We start from the raw sequence: 27590 nt of genomic DNA on the forward strand, positions 1-27590 counted from the left end.
TCCTTCCAGTCTCCAAGGATTCAAGACACGTCTGCCACATTGTCTGCAGAACAGTACGAGTCTCTTCTCACGTTGTCGACACATTTCAAGTCTGATCAACTGCAAATTTCTTTTCCAAAGAGGATTTGCTTTAGTTTAGATAATTTTCTCCTATACAAATAAATAAAGTGTAAAGCTATTATGTCACCAGCTCCTTTTAACAGGAAGCACAAAAGCTAAACAAAACTGAATTTCTTCATTTTGGACTACATTTCTCCATATTTATCAATGGCTGGATACCTCCAAAATCACTAGGGTGACCACATTTCAATTGAAGGAAAATCTCACACGCTCAGATTCTCAAGTGTGTGTAGATCTGACATGCTGGAGCCCCACTATGGAAACAACATGCCATAAATCAGGAATCAGCTGTCAGCAGTACAGTGCATCACCTACATTAAGGGATTTTCAAGATGTAAAAAGAATGTAACTACTTGAATCAAAAAGATAAATAATATAAAAAAACATAACACAATGTGAGGAACAGCGAAGACACTTTAAAAAGTAACTTAAATTTGTCAAATGTAAATTCCAAGGTCAGTTAGCAGCTTTCAGATACTTTTAACCACGCATGAGAAACCCATCGTCATCGCAGTTACGTGCATTTGACCCCAGTTAAACTGAACAAAAGTGACAAAAATTGGATGAACTAACAAGTGCCTCCACCCTCAAAAAAATTCCCTTTTATCGTTAGGTTTCTGTTCATGGCAGTTGTGAAGTCTTTTTTCAATAAAGCAGCATGTAATAGAGATTACTACATGATCCTTACGCAAATATCAGACGTATTCGTTATAGTAACAACTACATGATTTTGTCTCTCAGCCATGTGCAATATTTGTCTCTGGTGTGCAAGGAGAGCAGCCCTAAGATGTGAGCTTCGAATAGCTTGGGGGAGAAAACCTTCGTCTCAGGTACTTCAGGACGTAGAGGGGAAGGCAGCTCACCAGAGTGATGACAGTAACTTTCCACAAGAACGACAAAGTCGCAATGAAGTAAACGTCTGTAAAAAGAAAAGAACACAGAGTCAATGAAGATGGGAAGTACGCTCTGGGAAGAGGTACAGAAAAGCTATTCAATCTACCAACGCTTCTTAATCAGCCTCACCTTCTCCACGTGCAAGTTCAAAGCTCATTATGATCCCTGGTTCCTTACTCTTCTGCCCTTCTCTTCCACAAAAGATACAGCACATTTCAGTAAGGCACGAAACTCCCCACAGCAAAACCATCTCCTGGTAATACTAAGCTTCCTTTACACAGACTACTTGTATTTGACTTAAGAAGTTGCCCTCTGCTACTTTGCTGGTAGTCCAGCAAATGCATCTCTGACTCAGTTATAATACATCAGAATCATTGCAAAAATAGCAGAAGCCTTGCTCAAAACGGAGCTGGTATTTCCATACGCAAGAGATACAGACCGAGCCCATTGGGAAGTTATCCTCATTGTCTTCAGTTAGCAAAGAGCTTTATGGAAGAAGTAGTGACATCTTGTGGTTCCTGAATGAACACTGGAACAAACCCTACGGATCTGATACTTGCAACTAGACAGCTACTGGGGGAATATGGAATTCCTCACCCTTTTTCCTTTAGCTAGGGAAAAGGATTAGCTCTGTTCTAGGGAAAAGAAGAAGGACCCCTCCAAACAACAACAAAAAAAACCCCAAACCCACAAGAGAAAGGTCCCAATGCAGCAGAAAAAATAATGTAACTTTTAGGAGGCAGCTACTTCACCCATTTAAAAGATGAACTCTTTCAACCCAACAACAGAGGCTCAAATTTTTAGTCTCAAGTTCAGTTCTGACATGGAAATAAAGACCACTATTGCACGACAGCTGATGTGTGGTAGAGGTCTAAAAGTATGGATGAAATTCACTGAGCAGTGCACAGTTTACTGATCACCACACTTTAATGACCACCTTTATCTCCTCTAGCATATTGCTATGAGAAGGAACCATAAAATATCTTTCAGATGCCTTCAAATCAAATAGAGCTTATTCTGGTCAGAACCATTGACACTGTAATTATGTTGGCTTCATCAACAGCCTTTAAACTCAATTCATGTCCTTACAGTCCTGTTACTACTCAGGTCATAAACCAACTGATTGGAGAAAAGGCATTTAACCTTACCAATAAACTCATGTAAGAAGACCAGAGAAGCTATGTAGCAGGAGAGACTAAGCAGCTCAGCCACTATCATGAGCCAGTGCCACGTCTGGATCGTCAATGCCACCATCAGTAACTCAGTGAGAATCAAGGACGTGAAGGAAATGGCGACAATGTGGACAAATTCAGATTCAAAGAGGAGGAGTGCTCCATACATGATGATGCTACCTGCAATGGAATGGAACATTTGGGTATTTTATTCAAACACCAGTCTAAGTTCTGAACCCCACTGCTAGGTCTTGGAAAGGCTGAAACATAGTCATTTCTTAGGACTGTTTTTCATGAAACCTGATGAATGTAATGGCAATGAATCAGTTACTATTTAGGAGACAACTGATGAGAAGACAGGGAAAAGTTATAGCACAGGTGCCTGGACTTTTATAACAGTCTATCATATTCAGACAGATGGAGATAGGAAATTAGTACATGCTACTTTGGCAACTGGAGATTTCTACCATCACGAAACTCCATCCTCCCAGAAAAGCAGTTGGTCACTACTCAGAAGCTAAAAGATATCAAAAAACTCTAAAACCTACTGCATTGCCTCAATGCCCAGAGGGAAGCAAGGTGTTGAAAAGTTCAGTGAATACAAGTTAGCCCCTCTTTGCACTACTTTGGACAAGATCTCTCCCCTTTACACTTCCCCCTAAAAGAAGCACACATTAAAGCACTGTTTATGATGCATTGTTTCGTGCTCCTATTCTAGCTAGCCAGGGAACGCTCATAACGCCCTGCACAGCCACCTGCACAAATAACTCATGTTAGCAGCATGAGTAATCCGCACCAACATCCATCATGCTAGGCTAGCTTCGGAAGGGAAAACCTGCAAGTGACTAGAGCTTAAGCCACAAAGTTCAAATCCAGCTGTGAACTTTCCAAAATTTAGGACTGCTCAAGTTTTCAGTCAGGCTCATCTCTGCTAGCAACTAGCCCAATTGTTTGGCCTGCTGTTTTCTAGTTATTTAGCACATCAGAAGTGAAGTCACTTTAACCAAATATTGTAACCAGATAGTGGTCTTAGCTCAAGAAGAAATCTTTCCCTCAATGCATCACCCTCTGGCTTTAGCTTTCCACCACTTGTGAGTTTTCTATAAATGCCTTGGCTTTGCATCATATTTGTACAGCATCAGAAGACCATTATCTCTGTTGTAGGGTTCTACCATATTAGATTTCAGAAGATAATGCCAAGAGAGCTTTTATATTCTTGGTTTCACTCCTGTTGAGGATGGTAATATCAATTAAATTGGTAAGAATTAGCTGCTTATTTTGGCACATTTATTCTGAATTTTGTTCATAAAAGTTTTGGAAAACAAGGACTTTTGTCACAGAATCATACTGCCTTTTTAGTTTTGTAGCTCCATGCTATTTACATGTTTTCCACGACTCCCTGATTAACACTTACAGAAATTCTCTGAGTTTGAGGTTTCCTGATAAAAAAAGACAAACTGAAAGAAAAGACCTTCTTAGACACATACCCCAATTACGACATCCACTTTTGGAAAACGTATGCATTGTAATTAAGGCATTTGCTTAACTGTTTTAGCAGCCTAATTAGAGTGTATGGGATATGATCAAGAACCTGAGCTCTACTCCAGTCCTTCGTTACAGATGGCTGTGAAGTAAGCAGAACTATTGCCACTTCTAATAGACAGGGTTTAGATAAAACACACAAAACTACAAATTCTTTATTTTGCATGCTGACTTAATAACCTGTATAATCCATAGGTTTGAAAACCTTCTTCTAAAGAAGGGAAGAGTCACAAACTCTACACATGGAGCAATTAAAGCTCTGACAGGAACTTGCACAAAATTACAAAGGATGGTCCCAATGGGAAAAGGCACAATGCTTTGAACTTCTACATCATTGCCTACAACAGGGTTGATCAGTTGCTGCCAATATTTAGTTTTAGACAATTTCTTCCTTTGGTAATGCTGCCAACATTTTCTGAGACAAAAAAATTAAAATTATTCATTATCCCAAGGACACATTTCTAAATTCACTTTGTGACTTACTGAACTTCTTGTAATACAAAAAATTAGATATTCTGTACTCATTAAAATATCTAAAGGCAGAAGCAGAAGCTGATTTCTTACCTTGATAGATGCTTATTAAGACCCATATTAAAAACGTTTTGTATGATAATGGTCGTCCCTAGGAGAGGGGAAAGAAAAAAAAAAGACAAAGCTACTTTGGGTTTTCTTCTATGAACATTGACTTACAGATTAACGCAGCAGTTAATAAAAGAGAATTTCAAGGTGATTTGGAAAGAAAACAAAACAAATCAACCAACCCTGAGGTATTGTCTCTTTATTCTCATTTTTCATGATGCGCAAAGGAGGCCTGGGACTGTGGAAGCTCACTGCTTGCACAGTACAGTACAAAATCTTCCTTACTGCACACATGATTAATTCAATGCAAGGATGTCTCATGAGTTTAGTCATTTCACTGTGAAATATAAGATGTGTGTATACACATATATATGAATATATTATTATATTTCTAGACACACACACACAAATCACCATCATATTGAAGGCAGATAGGTTTTAAAAAAAGCATCTCCAGCCAACACAGCTACACCAGTACAAAAAACCCCTATGTTTAGACCAGGCCTAAGGATGGTTGAAGAATTAGTGGTTTATGACATAAGAGACAACATACAAGTGAAACCAGATGGAGACTTATTCAGGCTGTTGGAAAAACAGGCTTTGCTTCTAAGAGTATCTGTTTAACAGAAATCCTTGAGGGAAAGGATCTGTTGAAGACTCAGTCCACCCTTTCCTTCAATTAAGAAAGATGTTCCCAGTCTGCATACCCCAGTTATTCAAAAAATTTTCCAGAAAAACAAAAAAAAAAGGAACCAAAACCCAAGATTTACCTTCTTGATATTTCTATGGTAATTACCAAGTAAAGCTTCCTTTGTCTAAGGAGAAGGACCTGACTTTCATGCTGAAGCTACAAAATGGCACAGCAACCAAAACTTTAGGTCCCTTTAGATAATCCTGAAGGCAAATTTCTATTCAAGAAACTATGTGATAACCTCCTCCCTCCATCAGATGAGCATATCCTTTCCCCAATCCCCTTTTCTGGCTTCAGGATAGTGCCAAATCCCCGACAATTTCTCTTCCCCCTTTATTTTGGAACAAATTGGTAATATTAAATCCTTCAAATTTCCCACAGAATGGAACTTCTATTTCCCCAGCCGTTTTTAATAAATTGCATTTCATGTAGCATTCAATAACAAACTGCCAGGAAATCTGGTTGTATCTGTTAATTCAAATTTGCCTTTAAAACAATTTTGCTTGAAAATGCATGATAAAGTTCTGTGCCTGCTGATAATATATTTGACTTTACACATTTAGAGAGTTTCAAATCAAGACAGGGATCTTGCCTTAAGCTAAAACAGACAAACAAGAGTCTCCCACACCTTAAGAAGATCTTTGTAGAGCTCTGGGTACAACATTGCAACTTCAGATTTAACATCCTTGTCCAGGACTAGAGAAAACACTGGAAACATCGTGTAAATTGTGGAGTACCTGGGAAGAAGGTAGAAGATCAGAAAATTATCTAAGGTGTAGATGAGCAAACAGAAATGACAGTCTTCAGAAAGGAAATTCTGAATTCTTGAAGAGCCAAATGCCATATATAATATAAAAACTTGCAAATGGAACACACCAGAGTTTTGCATGTAGGAAAAACCCGCAGAATTTGCTTTTTGAATGGCTTTTGATTAGAAACAGTCATACAGAGATGACTGGTTCAAGTATTGCAACTGGTGTTATAGGGTTATTAATGGAGCCAAGGACAGACCTATCCCCATCCCAAAGTTTGCTCTACAGTTCAGGCTTGATCCTGTTTGCATCAGAAGGCAATGGAGATTAATTTGTTGTTTGCTTTTTAATTACAACTTGAAAGCCTACAAAGTCATGGGATTACAAGTGTAATCCCATTATGTTTTAGACAGGAACTGATTCCTCCTGTTAAAGAGGCTGGTTTATCCCAGGAGCTGGGCACTGGCTCTCACTGCTGCACAGGCACCAGAGCATGATGACTGTCCCTCTGCTTCTCCTTAGGATCAAAGGAATGCTTCCTGGAGGATGGCTTGCTTCTCACATTCTGAATGTGACCAACTGTCCTTTTGGAAAGGTTTCTAGAAGTGTTTGCCCTGCTTCAGTGGCTTTGTTCAGTGCAGAGGAGCAGAAAGGGGACAAGGACCACATCCATCTTCTAAAGCAGTGTTGTGAAACACAGAGTGGAGATGTGCATATCTTGCAGGTTAATTAGCCCAAATCTATTAATTATGCACAGGTTTTTCACACTATTATTAAAAAGTGAACTCTTACCCAATGATGAGAAAGCCTTGGTAGAGAGGAACTGAAGCAAAGTAAAATACTGATGAGAAAACAGCCTATAAAATAAAAGAAATAAGCTTTTCAGGCGTTAAGATACTGCAGTAAAAGTAACAGCTTAAAAATATACTCTGTTCAAACTGTAACATACTTGCAGTGGGTTCTCCAAATTCCTGAAATGAAGACAGAAGAATGTAACATCAACCCTCTTTATTCCTACGCAAACCTTGGATGAAAGCTCTGTTTAAGAGCAAACACTGTAGAGCTGGACTTGGAAAACTTTTTGTAATGTAATTCCACAGAGAAGAACGTGAAGAGTTTCCTCCAAAGCCCACTGGTTTGATCAAAGCTGTCCAGATGTTGTGAAGGACAGGTGCACACTTATTTATGCCTGGATGATGCCTTCACAATGTAAGAAGAGTTAACACTCACTAATACAAACTTCAAAGAGTTCAAGATTTTTTTTTTTTTGTCAGAAGTTATGGGTTTGTTTTCTGATCTTGTTTTTAGCTGCAGAGTAAGCTACGCTGTCCCCTGAGTTTGAACCTTTTGTCTCTACACATCCTTCTCCAACATTTATTCTAGAAATGTGAGAGGGCTGAACCAGCCTTCTCAAAAATATCAAGTATTTTACTTAAAAAAACCCCTTAGTATTTTAAAGGAATGTATCAGTACACTATGGCATGGAAATGCAACTCCCAAAGTGTCACCTCTGTCCTTAATGGTAACTTTCACTCAAATCACCACAGCTAAGAATGGAATTTGGCTCATGAACTCTTAAAATCTATTTCAACAATCCCTGCCAACTGGCAACTGCATTTTTTATTACACTGAGGCTCAGCACACATGAACAATGTAAATTTTGTGAATACCAAATCTGTTTCTAAGGTTCTCTTTGAAATGGAGAGGAGCAGGCCACCTCCACGTTGCTGCAGCAAGCTGCTGAGCGCTTGGGAAGGTTAATACATGCTTCAGCAGCCTTCATGGCATGACTCCTGCAAACACTCCACAGCATGCCAGACCGAGCTTTCAGTAACCTCATCAGGGTCTGAGCCAGGTCCTCCTCAGTTGCTTAACTTTGGTCTCACTATTTGAAGGCCTGACTTAAAACACACCTGAAAAGAAGTGTACTTACTCAGCAGAGACCTTAAGAGCACTGCTCTGTTTCAGATTTTCAGTATTTTCTAGGATTTCTAAATGACAGCAAAGACATGCTGCATCACAGAAGTGTTTTCTAAGGTAGAATATTGTTTGACCAATTTTGGAGACGTTGCTGATGTTTGTACAATAACAGGAACATTCTTATGTGTTTTCATACCCAAGTAACAACCTCAAGTTCCAACCCATGAATTTTCGGGAGAAGAAATAGTTGCATCCAAAATGAAATGGAAAACCTTTACTTTTGATTTTGCTTTTTCACTTCTCCCTTGGAAAAGCCCTCATGACAGTTCATTTACCTGCATTGTACTGATGCACAAGCTCCTGTGGATTACAAACTGACTAAGAGCTGCAGACCGTTTGTAACTGTTCCTTCCATGCACCATTAGTAAACGACCCAGATGTTTAAACTGAGTGATAGAGAAATCGGCTGCAAGTGATGCCTGTTTTCCTTCCTGTGTACAACAGCAAGTAAAAGCATAGTGAGATCATTCTGTTATTTGAAACAAAGAAATACTGTATTATTATTTAGTTTTCACTACAGAATTTCCAAGAAAACTTGCAATACATTAGGTGGGGAAGAGTATTACCTCAGCACTTCTGCCTTCCACCGTGGCTTTTAAGCATAGAGCAAAAATATGAGGAGAATTCCCATTTGAACCCCGGCCTCCAATTCTAAGCAACCCTCTGGATTATGATTCACAACACACATGTTAATGTGACACTCGTATCAAGTCAGTTTTGAACACAAATATTCAGTCTCAAAAGTTCACTGAATTTTAATGTTTTGGCTCACTGCAAGCAGAGCCTTTCCACTGCCGCCAAATCCAGTCCTGTCACTCCAAGCAGCTTCACAAGCAGGAACCAGACCTCTAACCTACAGCCTGTTTTCTAAACTAATATAAACAGTTTTTAATTGTACATGTAGTGTGTATGTTATCAAAGTAATTATAACTCCAGCATTTGCAGTTTCTATGCATGATTAAAAACCCCCAAACTAACCACAAATGGTCCAAATTCAGGGAAATCTTACTAAACACGAGGTAATCTCACCTTTCCTTCAACTCCAACACCACAGTCAGCCTCCTGAATCATGCTAACATCATTCCCTCCATCACCTGCAGGTCAGAGCGCAAACAAATGACATTGGTACTTAAGCAACAGGGGCAACTTGCAACCCCACCAAAGGCATTTGCCACAGACTGCAATATTAGAAGAAACATTTAACCCTACCAACAAAAGCAGGATTTTACACAGAAATTGACAATTTCGATTATTTAAGAAGTTGGGGGTTTTTTTATACATGAACAGGAATTCAAGGCCACTGATCACTTTATTGGACTTGTAAGTGTATCATTATACCTACAATGATGAAATAAAGCTCACAAATTAACAATGGCACTTTACCTGATCAAATTTAAGCTCTGTTTTAGCAAAATTTCACCTCATCAGTCATCTCACAAAAACGCTGTTCCCTAACTAAGCATTTCCAGGTGTTATGAGATGACACAGGACTGTTCACTCAAAAGAAGAAATAATAAAGACATCATCCTACATGGTTACTCCTCCCTAACTAATCCCTTACCTACTGCACAGGTGAGTTTGCCGGTCCTTTCCTGGAGCAGTCGCACAATCTGGGCTTTCTGCGTGGGAGCACACCTGCAGCACACAACGGCAGGGCACTGGCAAGCCAGCTCCATGAACTCATACTCGTAGTACTTCAGACACACCTAATTTACAGAGATCAGAAGCGTCACTGATGTTTGTGCTATGACAGTTTCTTTTTTAAAATAATAATAATAATAATAATAAAAAATCCTAATTCAGCCACAGTGTTTTGTTTTGGGGCTGTTCCTGAACAGCCCGAGGTGTTGGGAGCCTACCTCCAGCGAGTCACCAGAAATAACAAGAGCACAGTCGTGTTTCCGGCGGAAGGCGTTCAGCTCCAGATGGGCCTCTCCACGGTTAGTCACCTGGGGAAAAAGCTGGCAACTGAGGAAAGGTTTGCTTCATTGGGGTGAAAACAAACAAACAAGTCTCAGAGGGAGCAAAAGTAATATGGACAGGCAGCACACTGAATTATTTAGAGCATGGAGTCAGATAAATAAAAGCAGAGGAGATAGAAAGCTGGGTCAAAAGGATAAAAATATTCTGGATCTACTGTTGGAAAACTGTTATGGTGTCACCACCTTCCCTGTCCCAGAATTTGAGGTCTCAAACAAGTCTTGACAGAGGGGTTTGTGGGTGTTACTCACTAGTCTGAATATATGGATGTCCTGTGTCCGTGTCACCAAATGTGCATTCTTGGCGGTACATGTGGCTGTCTCTAATTTATCCCCCGTCAGCATCCAAACCTAAAATCCAAATATTTAATGGATTAAATACAAAACTTAACAACCAGTCTGCAGGACATCTAGAAGTACCATCTGCCAGTTCAGGCATATAAAAGGACTATTAGAATATATATACAAATTATTTTTCTAAAAAAGCCTTATTTTGAAATATATAAGAAAATTCTCACAGATGAAAGAAAACTTTTAAAGAGGCTGAAATGCAAAAGAACTTCCAAGCTATGTATAACATTTTTCACACCTGCAATATTTCAAGATTCTGATGATAAACCCACCAAATGCAAGCTAAAGAATGCATGTGCGTGTGTTAATGTGTCCCACCCCAGCTATTTCTCGTATACTGAAATAAGCAGACCTTGCTGCGGAAAGATCCCTCATGGCCCTGCCTGAAATGTGGATGATGCAACAGGGGTTAGCTCACTGCTGATGTGTGCAGCTGGAACAGACTACGTTGGCTGTTTTGGGGTTTTTTTAGATTTTTTTTTTTTTTAAATATACACTGCTCCTTTTATTTTGAGCTGGTGAGGTGAGGGCATTAGAAAGCAACGTCAGCAGCAATACTCAGCAACAATACCCTGTTATAATCTGGCAGGGAATTCCCTCAACAGTGTAAATATATCAGAGTTTGTTTTGGTTTTTTTTCCACTGGTGTTTTTATTCTTTCAAGACACCGCCCAAGAATATTTAACAAAACTTAAAAAAAAAATAATAATAAAAAAAATAATTAAAAATCCAAAACCCAACACACACAAAGACTCACTTGTTTAATATTCTGAGGTTGGAAAAAGATTTGATTTTAACAAGATGGTTGCTGTAATGAATTACAAGACTGCCTTCACTCTTGATTTACTTCTTGCATGCAATATCCTAATGAACATACCAGTGCAAGGAGCGCTCAGAAGCGCTGCACTCGCTGTGCAACGACACACTCCACGCCCTGACACTGACTCCAGCCAAGGTGAAGAGAAAAAATGAAACTTTGGAATAACTGTTTGGGGCTATGCCACAGCAGGAGAAAGCCACAGTGCTACTAAGGAGCTTTGTCTGATTCTGCTCCTCTCACTTCTCTGCTGAAGTCCTTGCTGTTTACAGGGACGGGTCCAAACAGAAAGCAGTTTGGAAGCCTGTCCTAAGGCTTGAAGTCTACTTCCTACCTAAATCCTAAACACGCAGCCCTGCTTTGGATTCACAGCACAGCTCAAGATTTTTACTCATTTTGTTACTTAAATCAAAGAAACTACAACCAGAACCTTTTACCTACTTTTCTTGCCCAAATCTGAATGTTTAGTCCATTTTTTTTTTCCCTTTTGCAAGTCTGGGATCAGACTGACAAGTTTTCAGAGAGAGAAACTAAGCAGGCATCACACTGGCTCCCTCACCACTGAGCACAGCTCAGGCTGTAGGTATCTAAGTCTTAGATGCCAGAGCTCAGAAAGCTGAGGGAAAAAAAAAAAGAAAAAAAAAAACAAAACAGAAAAAATAAATAAAAAAAATTAAAAAAAAGAAGTCCAGTCCCTGATTCTCTTGGCTCAGACCCCCTCTAGTGGCTACTGAAAATCTGTATATTCGCAGCCCAGTGCTTCAACCCCAGCATGGGAGTTGTGCACCAGAGACCAAACACATCCAAACTGGTCTTGTTTCATGCAACCATCTGAAAGAAACAATTGTCTAGAAGTCTCCTGCAGCTACTCTCCTGCCTACGCACTCGGTTTCTCTGCAGAAGGAGCCGGAGCATGTTAGGGGAAGAAAAGTACAAGAGGTGACGTGCTTTCATGTGTTTAGTTAACATTTATTACTTCCAGCATGTTCTGTTCCCAAAGTGATGTTTAAAATACATTGGTCAGCCCCACTGTTCCCACTTGCAAAGGGCACCCACTGAAATGTTTAGCTTTACAGGGCCCTCAAACTCTCTAATTCACTGTCTGTAGGACAGCGACACATGCTCCAGAGGGTCTACATGTTCCTGCTAGGAGCAATCTTAGCTTAGGCAGACCTTAATGCCAGCATTTCTCAGCGTCTCCAGGGTTGGTCTGACGTCTGTCTGCAGCTGATCCTCCACGCCGGTGAGACAGAGCAGCTCCATCTCCATTTCCAGGCTTTCAATGACTGTGGCTACCTTCAGGGAGCGGTCGTGCACGCTTAGCTTCGCCTGGACATAGCGCGCCTGGGGACAGAGCAGACACAGCCACAGGTACTCACACAGCCTGCCTGCACTTCTGTGGAATACAGGGTTAACCAGCACGAGGGTAGACCAGTTAATCTCCCCCTGTTAACTGTCATTCAGGGATGTCACCTGCAATGGCTTGCGAACACGAGGTGCGTGTTACAGAACAAGGTGGAAAATATTTCAGGAAGTTTTTGTTGGTTTGTCCCTGCTCTGTGCCAGCCGGGCACACAAATGCAGCTGCTGAAGTGACTCCTGCAGAAAGCCTGGAAGCGACTCCCTTACACCATGGGCCTAACCATGGCCTCTGCAATGAACAAATGAGGGCGAGAGAGAATCCTAAACAATTTCATCCTCTCATCTCTGCATTTAACTGAACAGTTCTCCTTCATGCTCTGCCTGCCTGAGGTAAGCAAATTAGTGCTGTATGTAGACACCCATCTAAAAAACCCCATGCATGAAGCCTGTGCTTCCAGGAAGCCCGGCTGGGTTATATTCCAGTTGTTTGTAGTTTCCTTGGATGTCAGAATGCAATAACGAGAATTAAAAGCCAACACATTTCCTCACACAAACTCAACTTGTCTAACAACTGATGAATATTTGCAGAATTTATCACCACAAACGACTGTAAGGCAGGATTCAGGAACTGTTTTGGAGGGTCCTGGCTGGGATCCAGTTTCATACATATCACTTAAAAAGCCACTTTGATTTAAAGAACAGCAAGACATTGAAGAATGACAATTCTAACAGAAAGAGTAAGGAGATGAGAGGCGGCATTATCATGAAAGGTCTGCGAGAATCACTTCAGTGACTGTTTGTTTAAAAACAAGGAAAAAAAAACAAATAAAAACTTACTTCAAAGTCTTGATACTGCTCTTCCGTCAGAGACTTCTTGGCTACGACAAGAACCCTCAGGCCTTCCCGAGCCATGTTACCACACTGGAAAGACGTATCACATTGTAAACCATAAACTGCATCTGAAGCCAGATGATTTATGCACAGCATTGCAGAGATGGCAATGTAAGATAGCAGGTTAAGAAAATAACCGTCCTATTTAAGCAACCCTAGTGAGTCTATAACATCTGATAAAGTGCATGATAAACCTAGGAGGAAAAAAGGAGATCTGCAACGTTCTGTAATCTATCCCAGTGATCAGAAACAAAAATGTCCTCCCTGCTATACCAACGTGGCAAAACCAACCCCACTGATTTCATTTTCTCTGTCTCTAAGTAAAAGGACACAAGCTTTTGATTTGTAGACTTCACATCTTTGGCCTTAAAATCTTTAAAATAAGACCAAGGTATCATTATTTCTTTGAACACCGGGGTTTGCGGGTGGGTGGGGAACACCAGTAACTGAAGGTACTGCTATGAACTCTGTGTCAACATTACTATTAACCTGACAATCATATCCCAGTACAAAGCTGCCAAATGTAGTTTTGAAATCAGACTTTTCAGTCAAAGATTAATCCAAACACAGGATAAAGCCCAAGATAAATGTGGTGATCTTGAGTGGCACTCAGTTTTGACCTAAATCCATTTTACTTACAGGACTTATTCTGCACTAAATACATTGAACTCATCACCTGACTTCCTTGTTACTGCACATATATTTGACTGAAGACTAATCCAATGAATCACCAAGATCAGTGCCCTTCTAGCTCACAGATGTTTTATCAGTTATGCCCACTCTGCCACATTGACAAGCTTTGTCATACGTTGCCCTGGAAGGAGAAAAGCACTTGTATGAGAAACCCTCCGTACAGAGGACAGACAGCTCCATACCTCCTCTTCCAGCCAGTCATTGTACTGCACAATCCCAGCCATCACCACATCAGCGCCCTTCATGTAGAAGGTGATCTCTCCTGTTGATTCATCCTGTAGATAAGAAACGGAAGAGTTTAAATCGGACCAATAGCAGCATATTTGGAGTGGCTTCAGCAAGCTAAGTGATGACTTTTCTGTGCAACAGTCACTGGGTCAGGCTGAAGATCCATGTGGCTCAGCATCTTGTCTCGGGACCAAAAGGAGATGCCTATTCAATTGCAATTTGGTTACTCACAGACAGGAATTAATACTTTAGACAAGGATGATCAGCTTTTTAATCAGCCATGTGATTGCCATGCAGACACCTCTCAATCCCAACTGCATGTGCCTTTGGAATAACCTCTAACCCTCACCCTAAAAATTTATTTCATACTTACCTGAAACAATAAAACAGATGCACGCAGCTTAACAGAGTAAAAATCACTCTAACTTACCCCCTCTGTTACATTATATAGTCTAAATATAATTAAAGTTTATGCTTGCCACAGAAAGGTTAAGTTGCTGCCTGCCTTATCTGATCCAAGTAATTTGTAGGCTGCAAGCAAAGCATACTTACATTACCACAAATTAAAAAATCCCTTTTAACCAGGCAGATACTAATAGCTGTGACCTCCTTAGATACTACAAGCTAATGGAAACCCTGGCAATTTCCTCAAAGGAGACAAAACAATGAGCAAGGAACAAACTGCTCTGTAAACCAAGAGAGTCACCAGGGATAGGAAGAAAATAAACTTAACATGCAAAACCAAAAAGCCCAGGAAGGTCTGGAAATAGGCAGCTGTGAATGAGGGGGAGAAAAGTACTTTAGGATAAAAAGAAATTAAAGTGCAGTGGACACTTTTTTATTCTCACACTATCTAATATATGTGTCAATCTGTTCTGCCATTACAGAAACTAGTGGTGAAGGTTCTCACAAAGAGCTTGAGTCGGTAGGTAAAAGCCTAATGTCTTGTGGCACTAGAAAAACCTTGTTCACATCCACAGCATAAAAAACCAAACAAAAAAAGCCAGTACCTGATGTGGTTACTAAAAACTCAATGAAGAAAAGAAGTATCTTTGCTAGGTAAATTAAAAAGTAGCCAAGGATAATGCAGCTCCTTTACTGAGCATTTCTGCCAAGCTCAGAGATATGCACAAGTAAGATTCTTATAATTAAGCTTAAGCATAGTTTTCAATGTCCTGAAACATCCAGCCTTCATATACTGATACCCACACATCCCACATCCCCAAAGCAAAATGCGTGTCACTCTACCAAAACAACTAGAATCTGCTTAAATAAAACACAACACTTTTGGCAGTAGCCAAAGGTAAACGTTTATCTATTAAATTATTTGATTAAAAAGTGTCTAACAACATCTCTGTAGGAAACTGAATAAAGACTCCACTTCCCGTGCTGCAGAACTGGCTTAAGATAGTTTAGATATTTTGTCCAATATAAATACTGTATCAGCTATCTCCTTGCATTAGTCATTTCCTCTCACCGAGTTCAATAGGAGGTTAGTGCGTTCTCATATTATGGTAAGATCACACTATAAATCTACAGAGAGATTTGCCAGTTACATTGTTTTGGAGAGGCATCTTTTTCCACCATGGTCTGACTCTGGCCACGGTTCAAAGGCTTCTCTCAATTCCAGATATGACAATAGCACTATCTTTGCTTTACAACAAAGATCATTCCACATGGGTAAGGGGAAAAAAAAAACACAAAGAAAAAGAAGAATGGAAAATATTGTGGTCAAACAGGTCTGCTTTCAAGAAGCAGATAAGTCAGTAAACAGTACGGTGAAGAGTGGCTGCTTTGGTAGAACAAGATTTCTTAGAACTGAAATAATCAGCTACAGAAATGACAGTTGATCACAAGTAAACAAGCAGATATTGCAAAAATATCCCAAATGAGGCAACATCTGCTACTTGTTTTCAATATTATCTAATAAAACATATAACTTTTAGTAAATAAAGAAAGGAGATCTTTTTACAGGAGCCAGAGCGGACAGGACCAGCAGGGGAGATGGGCATCTCTGCCAAGGATTTCAGTAACAGCGTCACTGGGCACATGAATCACTTGCTGGAACTCTGTACCCAGATTGTACAGGAAGCCTGGCAAGACAATCGCAATGGCTCCTGCTAGCTGACAAAATTATAGTTTATAAAAATGGGCAAAATCTGTATAGTTGAGCAGAAAATATTACCATTTGAGTTCTACCTACTACAATCCTGAGTGCAGTTTATTCTGCAGCTTCTTCTTCCCTCCCTCCCTGGCCGCTCATTGTGTCTGTTGTCTTCTGGATACTTCATGCTACTTTCCCTCCCCTTACTTCTTTTATTTAACAAGCAGCACAATTTCAGAAGATACACTGAAGAGGTAAACACCTTGCAAATCATGGATCAAAACCAAATGGAGTGCCGACACATGCATACATGTACGTTTAATAAAAGAAAATTTTACTTGATAACTACCTATTTATAAACTTTTTTTTTTTTTTAAATAAATTAAAATTAAAACCCTGCTTGAAGATATTATTTTGGTATATACAGGAATGTGGCAAAGTAATACCCAGGCAGCCAGCATCTGCTACTCTAAACCTACTTCTGCGTAGGGTATACAGGGAGCTGATTTTAGTAGCGCAGCAGTAGCTCAACAGCTGCAAAATAAAGACACTTAATTAACAAGCATAACAGAGAGGGACTAGTGCTTCTATTAACAGTATTTACAGTCAGGGTCTGTGCCTGATGTTGCTCCCACTGACCACCAGTGGGAGTTTTGCTGGTTTCAGCAGCAGTAATATTCTAAATACAGAAATGCAAAACAGAAAACTTTTTCTTCCTAAAAGGGGAGAATATAGGTAGCAGATAATCTAAAAGGAATAAGCTTCAAATCAGAGGGGGGGGAGGGAAGAAAAAAAGAGGACTCCTTTCCACTTAGATGACAACATTTCAGGGCATCCACTTCTCTGCTGAGCACTTAAACACAATTTAATGAAGCGTACCCTGGCTTCAATGGTTAGCCTGCTTCTTACACCCTTGATAAAACAGCACCTCATCAAAAGTGTGCACTTAGAGTAAGCAATGGGGAGCAAGGTTGCTTAGTCCTCCCTCTTTTATTGCTAATATTTTTATTCTAGGTCTTGAAAAGGTTGCCTCAAGTCTCCATGTAATTTTCACTATAAATTGGGCAAGTTTTAATATTCCAAAGCCTGGAAAAACTTGAAATACAAATTCATGCCCCTTACACCACACTGTGTGATCCAGAACTTAAAAGCAGTTCCCTGAGCAACAGGAGATCCAGGTCCAAAATACTCAGGTGGGATAACACAAATAGAGACATTTGCATGAACTTTTAACGATTTTCAGTCTGCACTGAACACAGCTTGTCCTTCATGGGATTGAGAAATAATTATATGCACATATTACAGTTCCATCTTCATCACCAAATCTCTTGGTAACAGGAATACTAAAGTTCTCTGTAAAATTTGTTATTGTTGTATATTCAATTTTACATCACCCCTTCACGGTGCCAGTTCTGACACAGGCTGTGCTCTTCCAGGGGTCAAGAGAAGCTGAGATTTGTGAAGCTACCAAACATCAGTCAATAAAGCAGATCAAATCAATACAGCATTGATGGGGCCCACATATGCAATACTGATCCTGACTGCTTCTAACTAAAAACAAAGGCTACTCCTCCTACTGCAAGTTAAAAATATATGAGACAGAAGACATTTTTATACCCTACTTCCAAATACCCCAAAATAAACATGCAGCAACACAATTTTACCACAAAGTAAGCTGAGAGGGAAAAAGAAGACAAAGAGGAAAAAAAGGGGGAAAAAAAAGAAAAAAAAAAAAGAAAAAAACCACTAATCACCTATTCTCCCCACCCTAATTAACCAAGCTGCAGAACCCATGAAATGATACAACAAATCATATCCTGCCCTGGATTATAGGATTCATATTCAAGTTTTAGATTCCTCATATCAATTATCTGTCTGTACCCTCAGTAAAATACAACAAGGATGTTTTAATTATCTCCAAAAGAAATATTCAAACTGCTTCACCTTGTTTGCTTTACAGGCAAATGGAAGTGCCTTACCATAGCTGGGTTTGTTTATCTTACTAACATTGATTCTCTGGCACTATCTTGACAACCAATGATGATAATGGCGACAACTGCTCTCAACTGGTTTTAACATCCACACTTTCTTCTTCTTCTTTCCTTTAAGGGTATTTTTTTCTGAGAATCTCATCCTATATTGTGTTTGTATATAAAACCACAGTTACATGCAACTTCAGCTGGGCACGTATTTAGCGTGCGCAGTGCCTGTTGCTGCTGATAAAGGTACTTGCACAAATGCACTGGTTTACCTTAACTCAGCTATTTTCAAACCCTGTTCATGACACTATGTTCTCAGCATGGCTGCGGGCTCTGTTAAACAGCTCAAAAAAAATCACCACAGTTCCCTGCAGCTACAAGTGCCTCTTCCTGCAGTGCTGTACTTCCACAGGGTCTGAGAGGAGTTTCGATGTCTGGCAGACACTTCCACAAACCCACTAAAAATGTCCTAAAGTTACACTTGTTGTGGCATCAGTTCAGGATCCCCTCCCTCATTCCACCTTGCTGCCACCTCCATCATCCCGTTGTACCATCACAACTGCTTTGGAGATGCAGCATAAGCTGGATCTGTGAACCTGCTTGGGTTCCTGCTCCTGGCTGACAGTGAAGGGGAAAACATTTGTGACCTGGGTTGACTCACAGCCCCAGTCCACCGAATAGGCCCCCCAGCTCTGCCAACATGACCGTGGGATGGACATGACATAAAGGGCAGGAGCTTTTGGACAGATGAAAAGACAGCCCCAGGGAGGTTTCAACGTCACCTCAAGCTTCCCTGAAACACTGCTGGTGCCTGCTGCTCCACTGGAGAGAGCAGTCCTGCCCCTACTGATCTCCTCTTCCTTCTCACTGTGTCAGACACTGTGGGAGGGGACACAGAATTTGGGTCCCAGGACAGAGCAACTGTGACTATTTCTTTTGCTGGCAGTGCTGGCTTCAAGATTTCCTGAAACAGATGCCTTACCTGAGAGATAACATAGGATCTCTGCTGGTTATCAAAGCTGCTGCGCCTTGGTTCAGCACACATAGAGCCAAAACTCTAAAATTTTAGCACTCTCATGTCCCTCCAGTCCCTCCTATGTCTCCTTCCACCTTGCACACTTGTAGCAAAAATAATCTCCCAGTATTTTCCAGCATCCCCAGGGCCCTTGGTTTCACAGTTGGAGGGAGGTGTTTGAGCTTCCTCTTCCTTCCACACCACCCTGGAGGCCCTGCTGCACTGCTGTGGAGGTACTTCCACAGTTGGTGGCAGTGCTGGCTGATGGTGCCTGGCTAGACATCCATCCCCAACCATATGTGCACAAAACTATGCAGAGGAGTTGTACAGCAGAAACCCACCCCAGAGTACATGACAAATTAAAAACATGAATGGGAAGGAGCAGCAGCCGGAGGAAGCTGGAGCTGCAGAGAACAACTCCTCCCTGCCTGTGCCTGAAGCTTGGGCTCCTTGGATACTTTCAGCAAGAGACCAAAGGTCAGTAAACTAAAGTGAAGATGTCCCAGGGCACTACAGCACTTACTGCCAAATATGACCAAGGAAAAGGATGTATTGTCAGCCAAACCCAGCAATGAGATGCTATTAGCTCAGAACAAAGAACTGGTTCATAGCCTGAGATAGGAGAAACCACAAAACTCCTCCAGGAAGAACAGCACAGCTGAGAGCAAATGTTTTATACGTTTGTGATAGCTTCACGTTGTGTTAGCAGGAGATTCACAAACATGTAAGAGCTTACCCAAAGCCACTTACCCGAACGATTATCCCCATGCGCTTGCTCTCGTACGTGAAGGGGAAGATCTGGAGGATGGTGAAGTTCAGGATGTGGCCACCCGGTGTCCTCAGCTGCACGGAGGACTGGTCTCTGCCCACCAGCGTTAAACCCACACTCTCGGTCCACTGTACCAGGGCCACCTGAAAGGAGAAGGCCACGGTGAGGGCAGCCAACCCATGCCATACATCCCCTGAGGGGACAGTGGGTGGAAGCTGCAAAGAAGCTCATTAGTCATTAATGGTGCTACAGAGCAGACCTGTTCAGACACACAGGTGCTCCTATATGGCTCTCTCTAGCAGGCTCTTCCTGAAGTTAGAAGCTTACTAACAGTATTTTTGGGGTTTGGGCAGCCCAGCTCCTGTCAGATGCACTGTCCTAGACTCTCAGCAGGAGGTGGTCGGCTCCCTGCCTTCGACTGCCACATCCTGATGGACAACCCTGCAGCACAGGCAAGCACAGCTACCCTCCACCCAGGCCTGGGGTGCCCAAACCTCTGCTGGGGCACATCAGGTAAATCTCTTTACAAACACTTACTTTTCAAACATACTATTTCCCAGCTTGCTGTTTATGAAACCAAGAATTCAAAATGATGTACTCACCATGGATTTACAATATCAAAGCCAGAAACACTAATGCAGACCACATTAAAAATTCATATTAAAAAAGCAAACAAAGTGAGCTCTGTGTTTTACTCTTATTTGTCTGGTAGTAACAATTCATCAACAACTTTCAAGCTCTGTACTGATCAGCAAGACAGCTGAAAGCTGGCTCAAAGAAACGTCTTAGCAGAGAACTCCTCCTTCTCTCCAAACATTAAAAAAAAAAAATCCAAAACAAACCCCAGATTTTTCAAGGCACACACCAGAACTCATTTAATTGAACTTACGTGTCTACCATTTTGATTGCAGCTTCTAGTATTTAAGGACCTACGACACTGAATTCTTCACAAGCTTTCACTAGATTACAACCAGAGTCATGACAAAGGACCAAAGCCTTTATTATGATTCCCTGACATTGCTCCAGGATCCCCAGCTCAGCTGACACATCCATCTAAGATTGAGCCTGCTGAGATATGGGGCTGTCTTGGCAATAACGGATGGGAGCAGCAGCTGACTTGAGACCATATATCACTGGTCTCCAGAAGGGATCAAGGGATACTTTCCCCAAACAGACAAAAAATACTGGAAGTATTTTACAGTGACATTTTCAAAGGCATGAGAGTGCTGGGCACATGGTTGCTGCTGACTTCAAGGTTAATTATACCTTGCACCCTTCAGGTTCTACCTTCACTGCCTTAAGTGACCACAAATAACTTGGAATTTATTTTGGGAAATCACATATGCAAGATACAGATAAAAGTGGAATCTATAAATACTTGCATTGAGTCAAGATTTTACTAGATGAATTGATACAATTGGGTTTAACTAGAGAATCTTTTGTGAACTCGGCTCCCTTTCAACCACAATTAGGCTTACAAGACAACCTAAAATAAACTTTCCTTTCATAAAATAGTCTTAAATTGACAGATAAAAAAAAATTAGTTGAGTTGGCTTTGCCTTGAAAGACCTTTAAATCAATTTGAATCAATATTTGTTTTAATATTAGCAAGTTTTTGGAGGCTTATTCACAATGATTACAACAAATCAAAGGCTCTTTCAAGCTTATCTCTTCCAAAAGTTTCTTCAAGCCATCCTTAGTGCATTAAAGCGTGCAGTTAGATAATCTGCCTAACAGTCTTTCCCAGAGCAGAGATGAAGCTTGGGTTTCTAATACTCTGGTTAATAAATAATTATTGAGAATTTTTCACAGCATGATGTTAGGCGATGTTCAGTGAGCACAGCACTGGCTGTTGATTTGCCCACGTTGGTAAGCTGGAAATGTCTGGAGATACAAATCTCAGCTCCCAGCTCAGCCTGTTAAAGCATTTCCTTTGCTACTTTTTTTCACAGACACCTCCTCCCTCCTTCCCTGCCAGCATCTTACTTAAATCCTGTGTCAGGAACCATTTAAACCTCCCAAAATGAAAGCCTTGTGCAGAGGAACAAATGGATGAGCTGCATGTCAGAGGTGCTACGTCATGCACATGACGTGTGTCAAACTAACTGCACTGTGTTGTGCAGTAGCTGTCATTTTGGATGGCCCTGAGACCACAAAAAGGTACATCAATGAAATAGGAAGAATAATGAAAGAAATCCCCCTTTTCCATGCTGCTCCCAAGCAGGCATGGGTCCTGTCAGCCCTTAATGGCCCTCCAGGTGAACCACATTCAGCACTGGAGGGGAAGTGGGGTTGACCCCTTTGAACATACCACTTCCCAGCCTCTATAGTACTTAATGAATAATTACTGAGAGAGAAAGTGATATAATTTTGAAGTGTTCCTATCAGATGTTCTAAAAGCATTGAAATTACCAGCCCCGTTCAACAGGGAATACAATGGGCTCAGACTCCAGGAAGCGCTGCAGCACCAGCGGACAAGACCAATGGCAACAAAAGTGCCGATGGCTCTTCTGGTAGGGTCTGGGTGCCCTGGGATGGGGAGCACATTCCCAGCAGTGCAAGACAGAAGAGCTTTACTCTGCCTCATGCAGAGAATCAGGGGTGCTCTCAGTCGCAGGAAAAAGATGAGAAACATTCAAGATGCAAAAATATATTTACAGTTTAAACCGAGATTTAAGTAGGCTTGAAACTCCTCATACACCTTAAAGAGACCCCCATGCCCACTGATGGGGAGAAACCGATAAACTCCCTGACTGCACTCTGGGAGACTGCAGCTCCATCCGGGCCAAGTCAGATACAGATCTGAGCATTACAAAGCAGAGCAGCTACAGCAGCTCGGGACACTATCCCCCAAATTTTGCTCTTTCCAACAATTAAATTACCCAAGCCACCACTGAAGTGGATATCGACTAATAAATTTCATTCTAAAGAGACAAATTGATCCTTCTGTGCCATGAGTTGCTCTACAAACATCCCATTTAGGGTTGCCTAGGCAGACAGACAACAGGCAGAAACCAATTGATCGGTGCACCCTTTCATGTCCTGGCAGCTGCGGCGGGTTGTCAGGGTTAAAGACTGTTTGCCCAGGAATCCCAGGCACTCTTATCTCTGATCAGATTATATCTATTTCATTTCCCCTGTTAGTTACTGTATGGCTACAACTGACACGCTTGCAGAGCCCCAAGGCTGTAACCGATATCTGAATAAAGATACTTCAAGACTCCTAAATGGCAGCGTGCACAGGAAACAAATTTAGGAAATCCTGCTTTCTGTTACAGGAAATGAATCCTATGCCAACTGGTAGAAATTACCCTTGCTGTTAAAGTAAAAAGAATACAAGTTTTTGTACTCATTTCATAAACTGACCTTCCCTGCCATGGCAATATTTTATTGATATAGGATTTCAAAGGCTAGCTTTAACAGGAGTCCAAAGCCATTCCTCTACAGGGAATGTTATTTAACAGCATCACTCTCCTCTCAAGGACTCAACTTGTGCTGATCCTGCATTTTGTACCATCTAGTATGACATACACAGAGCATGTCTAAACAATATTTGTATACCTAAGACCTACAGACAACATTTCCTCAGTGCAGCAAAGCATATCTGATTTCTGAACCCACTGCCTCTATTTAAGACACCACAAGAAAGGAAAAAAAGAATTTAAACAATAATCTTGAAAGGATTAGTTATCATGATACAGTAAAACAAACAAACAATAATCCCTTGGGTATTTGAGACAAATTGCTGCATAAATATTTTAAAGACAGAACAGTATAAAGTAAAAAAGGAAAAGAAAAATCACTGACTTCACTATATACCACAGTACATATGTAAATAAACAAAAGGATCTGTGCCAAAATAGCTAGTAAATGCTTTAGGAAAAAAAGAAAAACTGCAACGCAGATCACAAAAATCCATCTGGAAATCATTCAGAACTTGTTTCAATCCAGAGGCAATTGATTTCTGTAAAGCTGTTTTTACGGAGGTGAGAAACACATTAGGGGAGAAAAGCAGGTAAGCAACCACCCAACTATGTTATAAGGTGGGAGAGGACACACATGCACACGGCTCACCGGCTCCAGAGCCAGGGAGGAGCAAGTGCTTGTTGTCACTGTAGGCACATCAATGGAGGAGCGGGGAAAAAAGCAGAGAGGCAGCTTTTGTATAGTACAGACAAGAACACACCATATCAAAGAACGAATTGGCTACTTGGGAAGAAAAACACTACAGGGAATATTTTGAATGTACACAAAGTGTGGAAACTAACTCTGTGTGCCAGTCTTTCATTATTACATGCAATAATTTCAAAATCCTCACATAGCTGGGCTTCTAATGAATACATTTGTTTATATGTAAACAATCTCTCACCTCTAACAATGAGGAAAGATTCTCTTCTGATGTCAAAGGTGAAAAGGTTATTATCAGAGGCAAATCCATTTTATTTGGGGCAATAAATGGGCGAATCCTTCTGTTAGTAGGATTCTTATGGGAAGTTTCAAACTTCAGTCTCTTTCAACAGCATAGGGCAAGTATAATTGTACAAATTAATAGAAAACACATTGGTTTACATTGGTTGCACTAAATAAGATGTATCCAAGAAGCATAACCAGTGCATGAAACCCTATTTTATCTTCCTGTCTTCATCACAGACAACACGAACAACACAGTGATTATATTTTCCAAATTTTGCAGAGAATAGCCAAGAGCACTTTAATCGTAAGTCCTGTATTGAACCTGATCTCTCAAGTGTTCAGTAAAAGTCTTTAGTGAGTCTCTGGAGAACTGCAAAGTGTCTCTCTATTGTACCACCCTGTGTAGCCCTGGCTGGACTGGGTTGCTGGCAGAGAACTGGCAGGGCACAGCTTTGCTCCAAGACAAACTCTCATGCGCTTCACTTAACTGCAGCATTAACTTGAGGTCCAGGTCTGTCCCATCCACATGGAAAGGAATGTGGCCTGGGTTAGCAGTGCTGCCCAGCATGGCTTCCAAGTTTTCACTTGGTCTGGAAGTTCAAACACCTTGCAGATCAAGGACAAGCTGACTTGTGGCTGTGCTCTAACTCCCTCCCATAAGTCATGCCCCGCCAAACAAGACAAGATTGCCTATAATTTACCAAACGTGGTCAAAGGGACTCATGGTGTTGAGCTGCAAATTACACCCTCATCAATAAGTGTATGCAGAAACACGAGCAAAACTCTGTGTTGCAGAGGTTGCTGTGACAGCCAGATACTAGTCACCATGCAGCTCTGTAGCTTCAGGCAGAGAGACAATTTGGCTGAAGTTATCAGCTGAGAGAGCACTTACAGTCACTTCATGGGTTATCAGTGCAATAAATGCATTAAAATATTATCCCCTTCACTAGACTGGAGTATTTCCAGCAAATAATTTTTCTTTTTTCCAGCAACAAAGCAAGGTCACATTTCTATTTTTATACACCCAAACGGGTACTGACCTCATCAGGACTGGAGGCCTGGTACACCCTGCAGGAGTCTTCATAGTGCCTCTCAGCTTCAGCCTGGTCCGTCACCCCATTGGACTCGTACACCGGTGTCACATTGTGGCACAGCGCAATCGCCTTCACCGCCTCGTGCACTCGGCTGCTCATGGTTTTACGCACCTTGGTGGCTAAGGTAAGGCCCTTCACAGCAGGTGGGTCCTGAGATTGCTTATAAAAAAGGAAAGCAGAATAAAGTCTTATTGCAGAAGTTTTTATTTTGGTGAATGCTGTATAGGTAGCAGCTGTGCAGACTCCATGTCCCCAGGAATGAGACACACTCTTCATACACCTGAACTCAGACCATCACTGGGAACACATCCCAGCATAATGCAACTTCATTATCATTGTTACTGGTGGAGTAGATTGCCCCAAAAGAGTTACCTAAGTTTTTGGAACAGTACACTTTGTTGCAGATCCACCAAGCACCGAGTGGTGAAAGACCAAAGTCAGAAGACTCAGTAAAACCACTTTTTGCTCCATAAAAGACCAGTGGCTCTGAAAATTTAGAGTCAATTTGGTTTCACGTGCAAGAGAATATAATTGCCAAAAACAGAAAACAGATGACTCATATGGACCTAGAAAATCTTAATTACATCACATTTAATTTTTAATACTATTTTTAGTTTCAGAATGGGAGTCTTGAGATAATTGCACAATTACTAAATTATCCTGGTTGAAGAAGGGACACACAATGATCTAGTTTCCTGCTCTGTTAACCTTTAGTGTCAAGAGGACAAAAGTTTCACTTCCAGGTCAAAGGCCACAACATGGTAAAAATAAGAGCAAAGAATAAGAACTACAGTTCAAAATGAATCATTGCAAGCAAATGCTTCTCATTATAAGGAATCCCACTTGGTAATGATAAACATTTTATGAGACATATCCTTTACCAGTGTAATTCCACATGCTATTTTCCACACTCTGATGATTAGGACATATAAGATCTTCAAATTTAATACTGCTGCTCCTCAGCACTGTTGCAACAGGCTTTAACCAAATCAAACAAGAGCTAACCCTCAGCTGAAGTGCATTTAGACTGACATATAGCACTAGCCAAATACTGAACTAGTCACAGTCACCAGAAGGCTCTTGACAAATATTGAATACTTTGGCAAATAATTAACCAGTAGGTAAGTTTCCTCTGGAGGCTGAATACAAAATTAGGGCAAATAGATCTGAAGTCTGTTTGGTTTTTGGTTTGGGGATTTTGTTTTTGTTTTGTTCTTTTAAAAAGTACAGTTCAGTCATTTAAGGGTCTCAACACCAAGAGAAGAACCAGATGCTAAGGTGGCTGTGAAAGCAGAGGAGAGAAAGAGAGAGATGCTAGGAGTTACAATTACCTGAGACACGTGCCAGTGAAAAAGATAATTACTCAAAATACCAAGTATTTATCAACTCATATGCTTATTTAAAGGCACATTCTAGCCTGACAGTCTGCCTAGGGAAAAGTTATACCATCAAACAGATCACTGAGGTCAAGGAAACCTGCTGTGTGTCTTTACCACCATGAACAAAATCCAAAAATAAAAATCCTATTTACAGTAAGTACATAGTGCCTTTTTCCAGGCAAGAATGCTGGCTTCATGTTTCACTTTGTGGGGGGTATAGAAAGTGCACTTCAATCTAAAAATCTCTTGAGCAAAGCAAAAACAATGTGAAATGGAAAACCCAGTTCACTGCATTGAGTGTCCATGCCCACAGAAAAGCACAGGCACTTCGAAAACGACTTCTGCGGTTTCCGTAGGAATGAAGCAGTTCCACAACTATTGAGAAATGAAAATGCTTGACACGTGACACAGGAGTAGTAACTCATCACTAACATCTGCACCTTGTGTCTGTGGAATCACATTCTTCAGAAGAGAGAATGTAATTGTCAGTAAGTCGCAGAAGTTTTTTCTAGCTGCAGTTGAAAAAAACTGTTATTAACAGAAAATGAAAAATAATGCTTCTACGATTACGTAATTAGTGACAATTCTTAAATCTCTTATAAGTAGCAGTGGCTAGAACATGTCACTGACAGCTGATTTTTTTTTTAAGGTAGTACTGTTATTAAGTAAAACCTCATCCCTTGTTTTAAGAAGGAAGTGCATGTTATCTATATAAAATTTAAATTGATAAGCATCTTGTCTGCTGTAACATGCTAAGGAATACAGTTTGCTGACCCAGGCAAATCA

General features: G+C 40.8%; 1 protein-coding gene across 1 annotated transcript in view; it reads right to left on the reverse strand.

Annotated features, from left to right (window-relative positions):
• Positions 1-902: 902 nt before the first annotated feature.
• Positions 903-27590, reverse strand: part of ATP9A (ATPase phospholipid transporting 9A) — a gene marked incomplete at its 5' end in the record, with an annotated part of 48232 nt that continues 21544 nt past the window's right edge. The window contains 15 exons of the mRNA XM_010168610.1: positions 903-1039; positions 2163-2366; positions 4293-4350; positions 5627-5735; positions 6543-6607; positions 8006-8161; positions 8760-8824; positions 9292-9436; positions 9590-9679; positions 9962-10060; positions 12051-12221; positions 13077-13160; positions 14006-14098; positions 19900-20061; positions 25372-25584. Of these exons, the coding sequence (XP_010166912.1) occupies positions 903-1039; positions 2163-2366; positions 4293-4350; positions 5627-5735; positions 6543-6607; positions 8006-8161; positions 8760-8824; positions 9292-9436; positions 9590-9679; positions 9962-10060; positions 12051-12221; positions 13077-13160; positions 14006-14098; positions 19900-20061; positions 25372-25584 (1851 nt within the window). The remainder of the gene's footprint in view (positions 1040-2162; positions 2367-4292; positions 4351-5626; positions 5736-6542; positions 6608-8005; positions 8162-8759; positions 8825-9291; positions 9437-9589; positions 9680-9961; positions 10061-12050; positions 12222-13076; positions 13161-14005; positions 14099-19899; positions 20062-25371; positions 25585-27590) is intronic.

Source organism: Antrostomus carolinensis, unplaced genomic scaffold, assembly GCF_000700745.2.
Source record: "Antrostomus carolinensis isolate BGI_N321 unplaced genomic scaffold, ASM70074v2 scaffold25865, whole genome shotgun sequence".
NCBI classification, from domain to species: domain Eukaryota; kingdom Metazoa; phylum Chordata; class Aves; order Caprimulgiformes; family Caprimulgidae; genus Antrostomus; species Antrostomus carolinensis.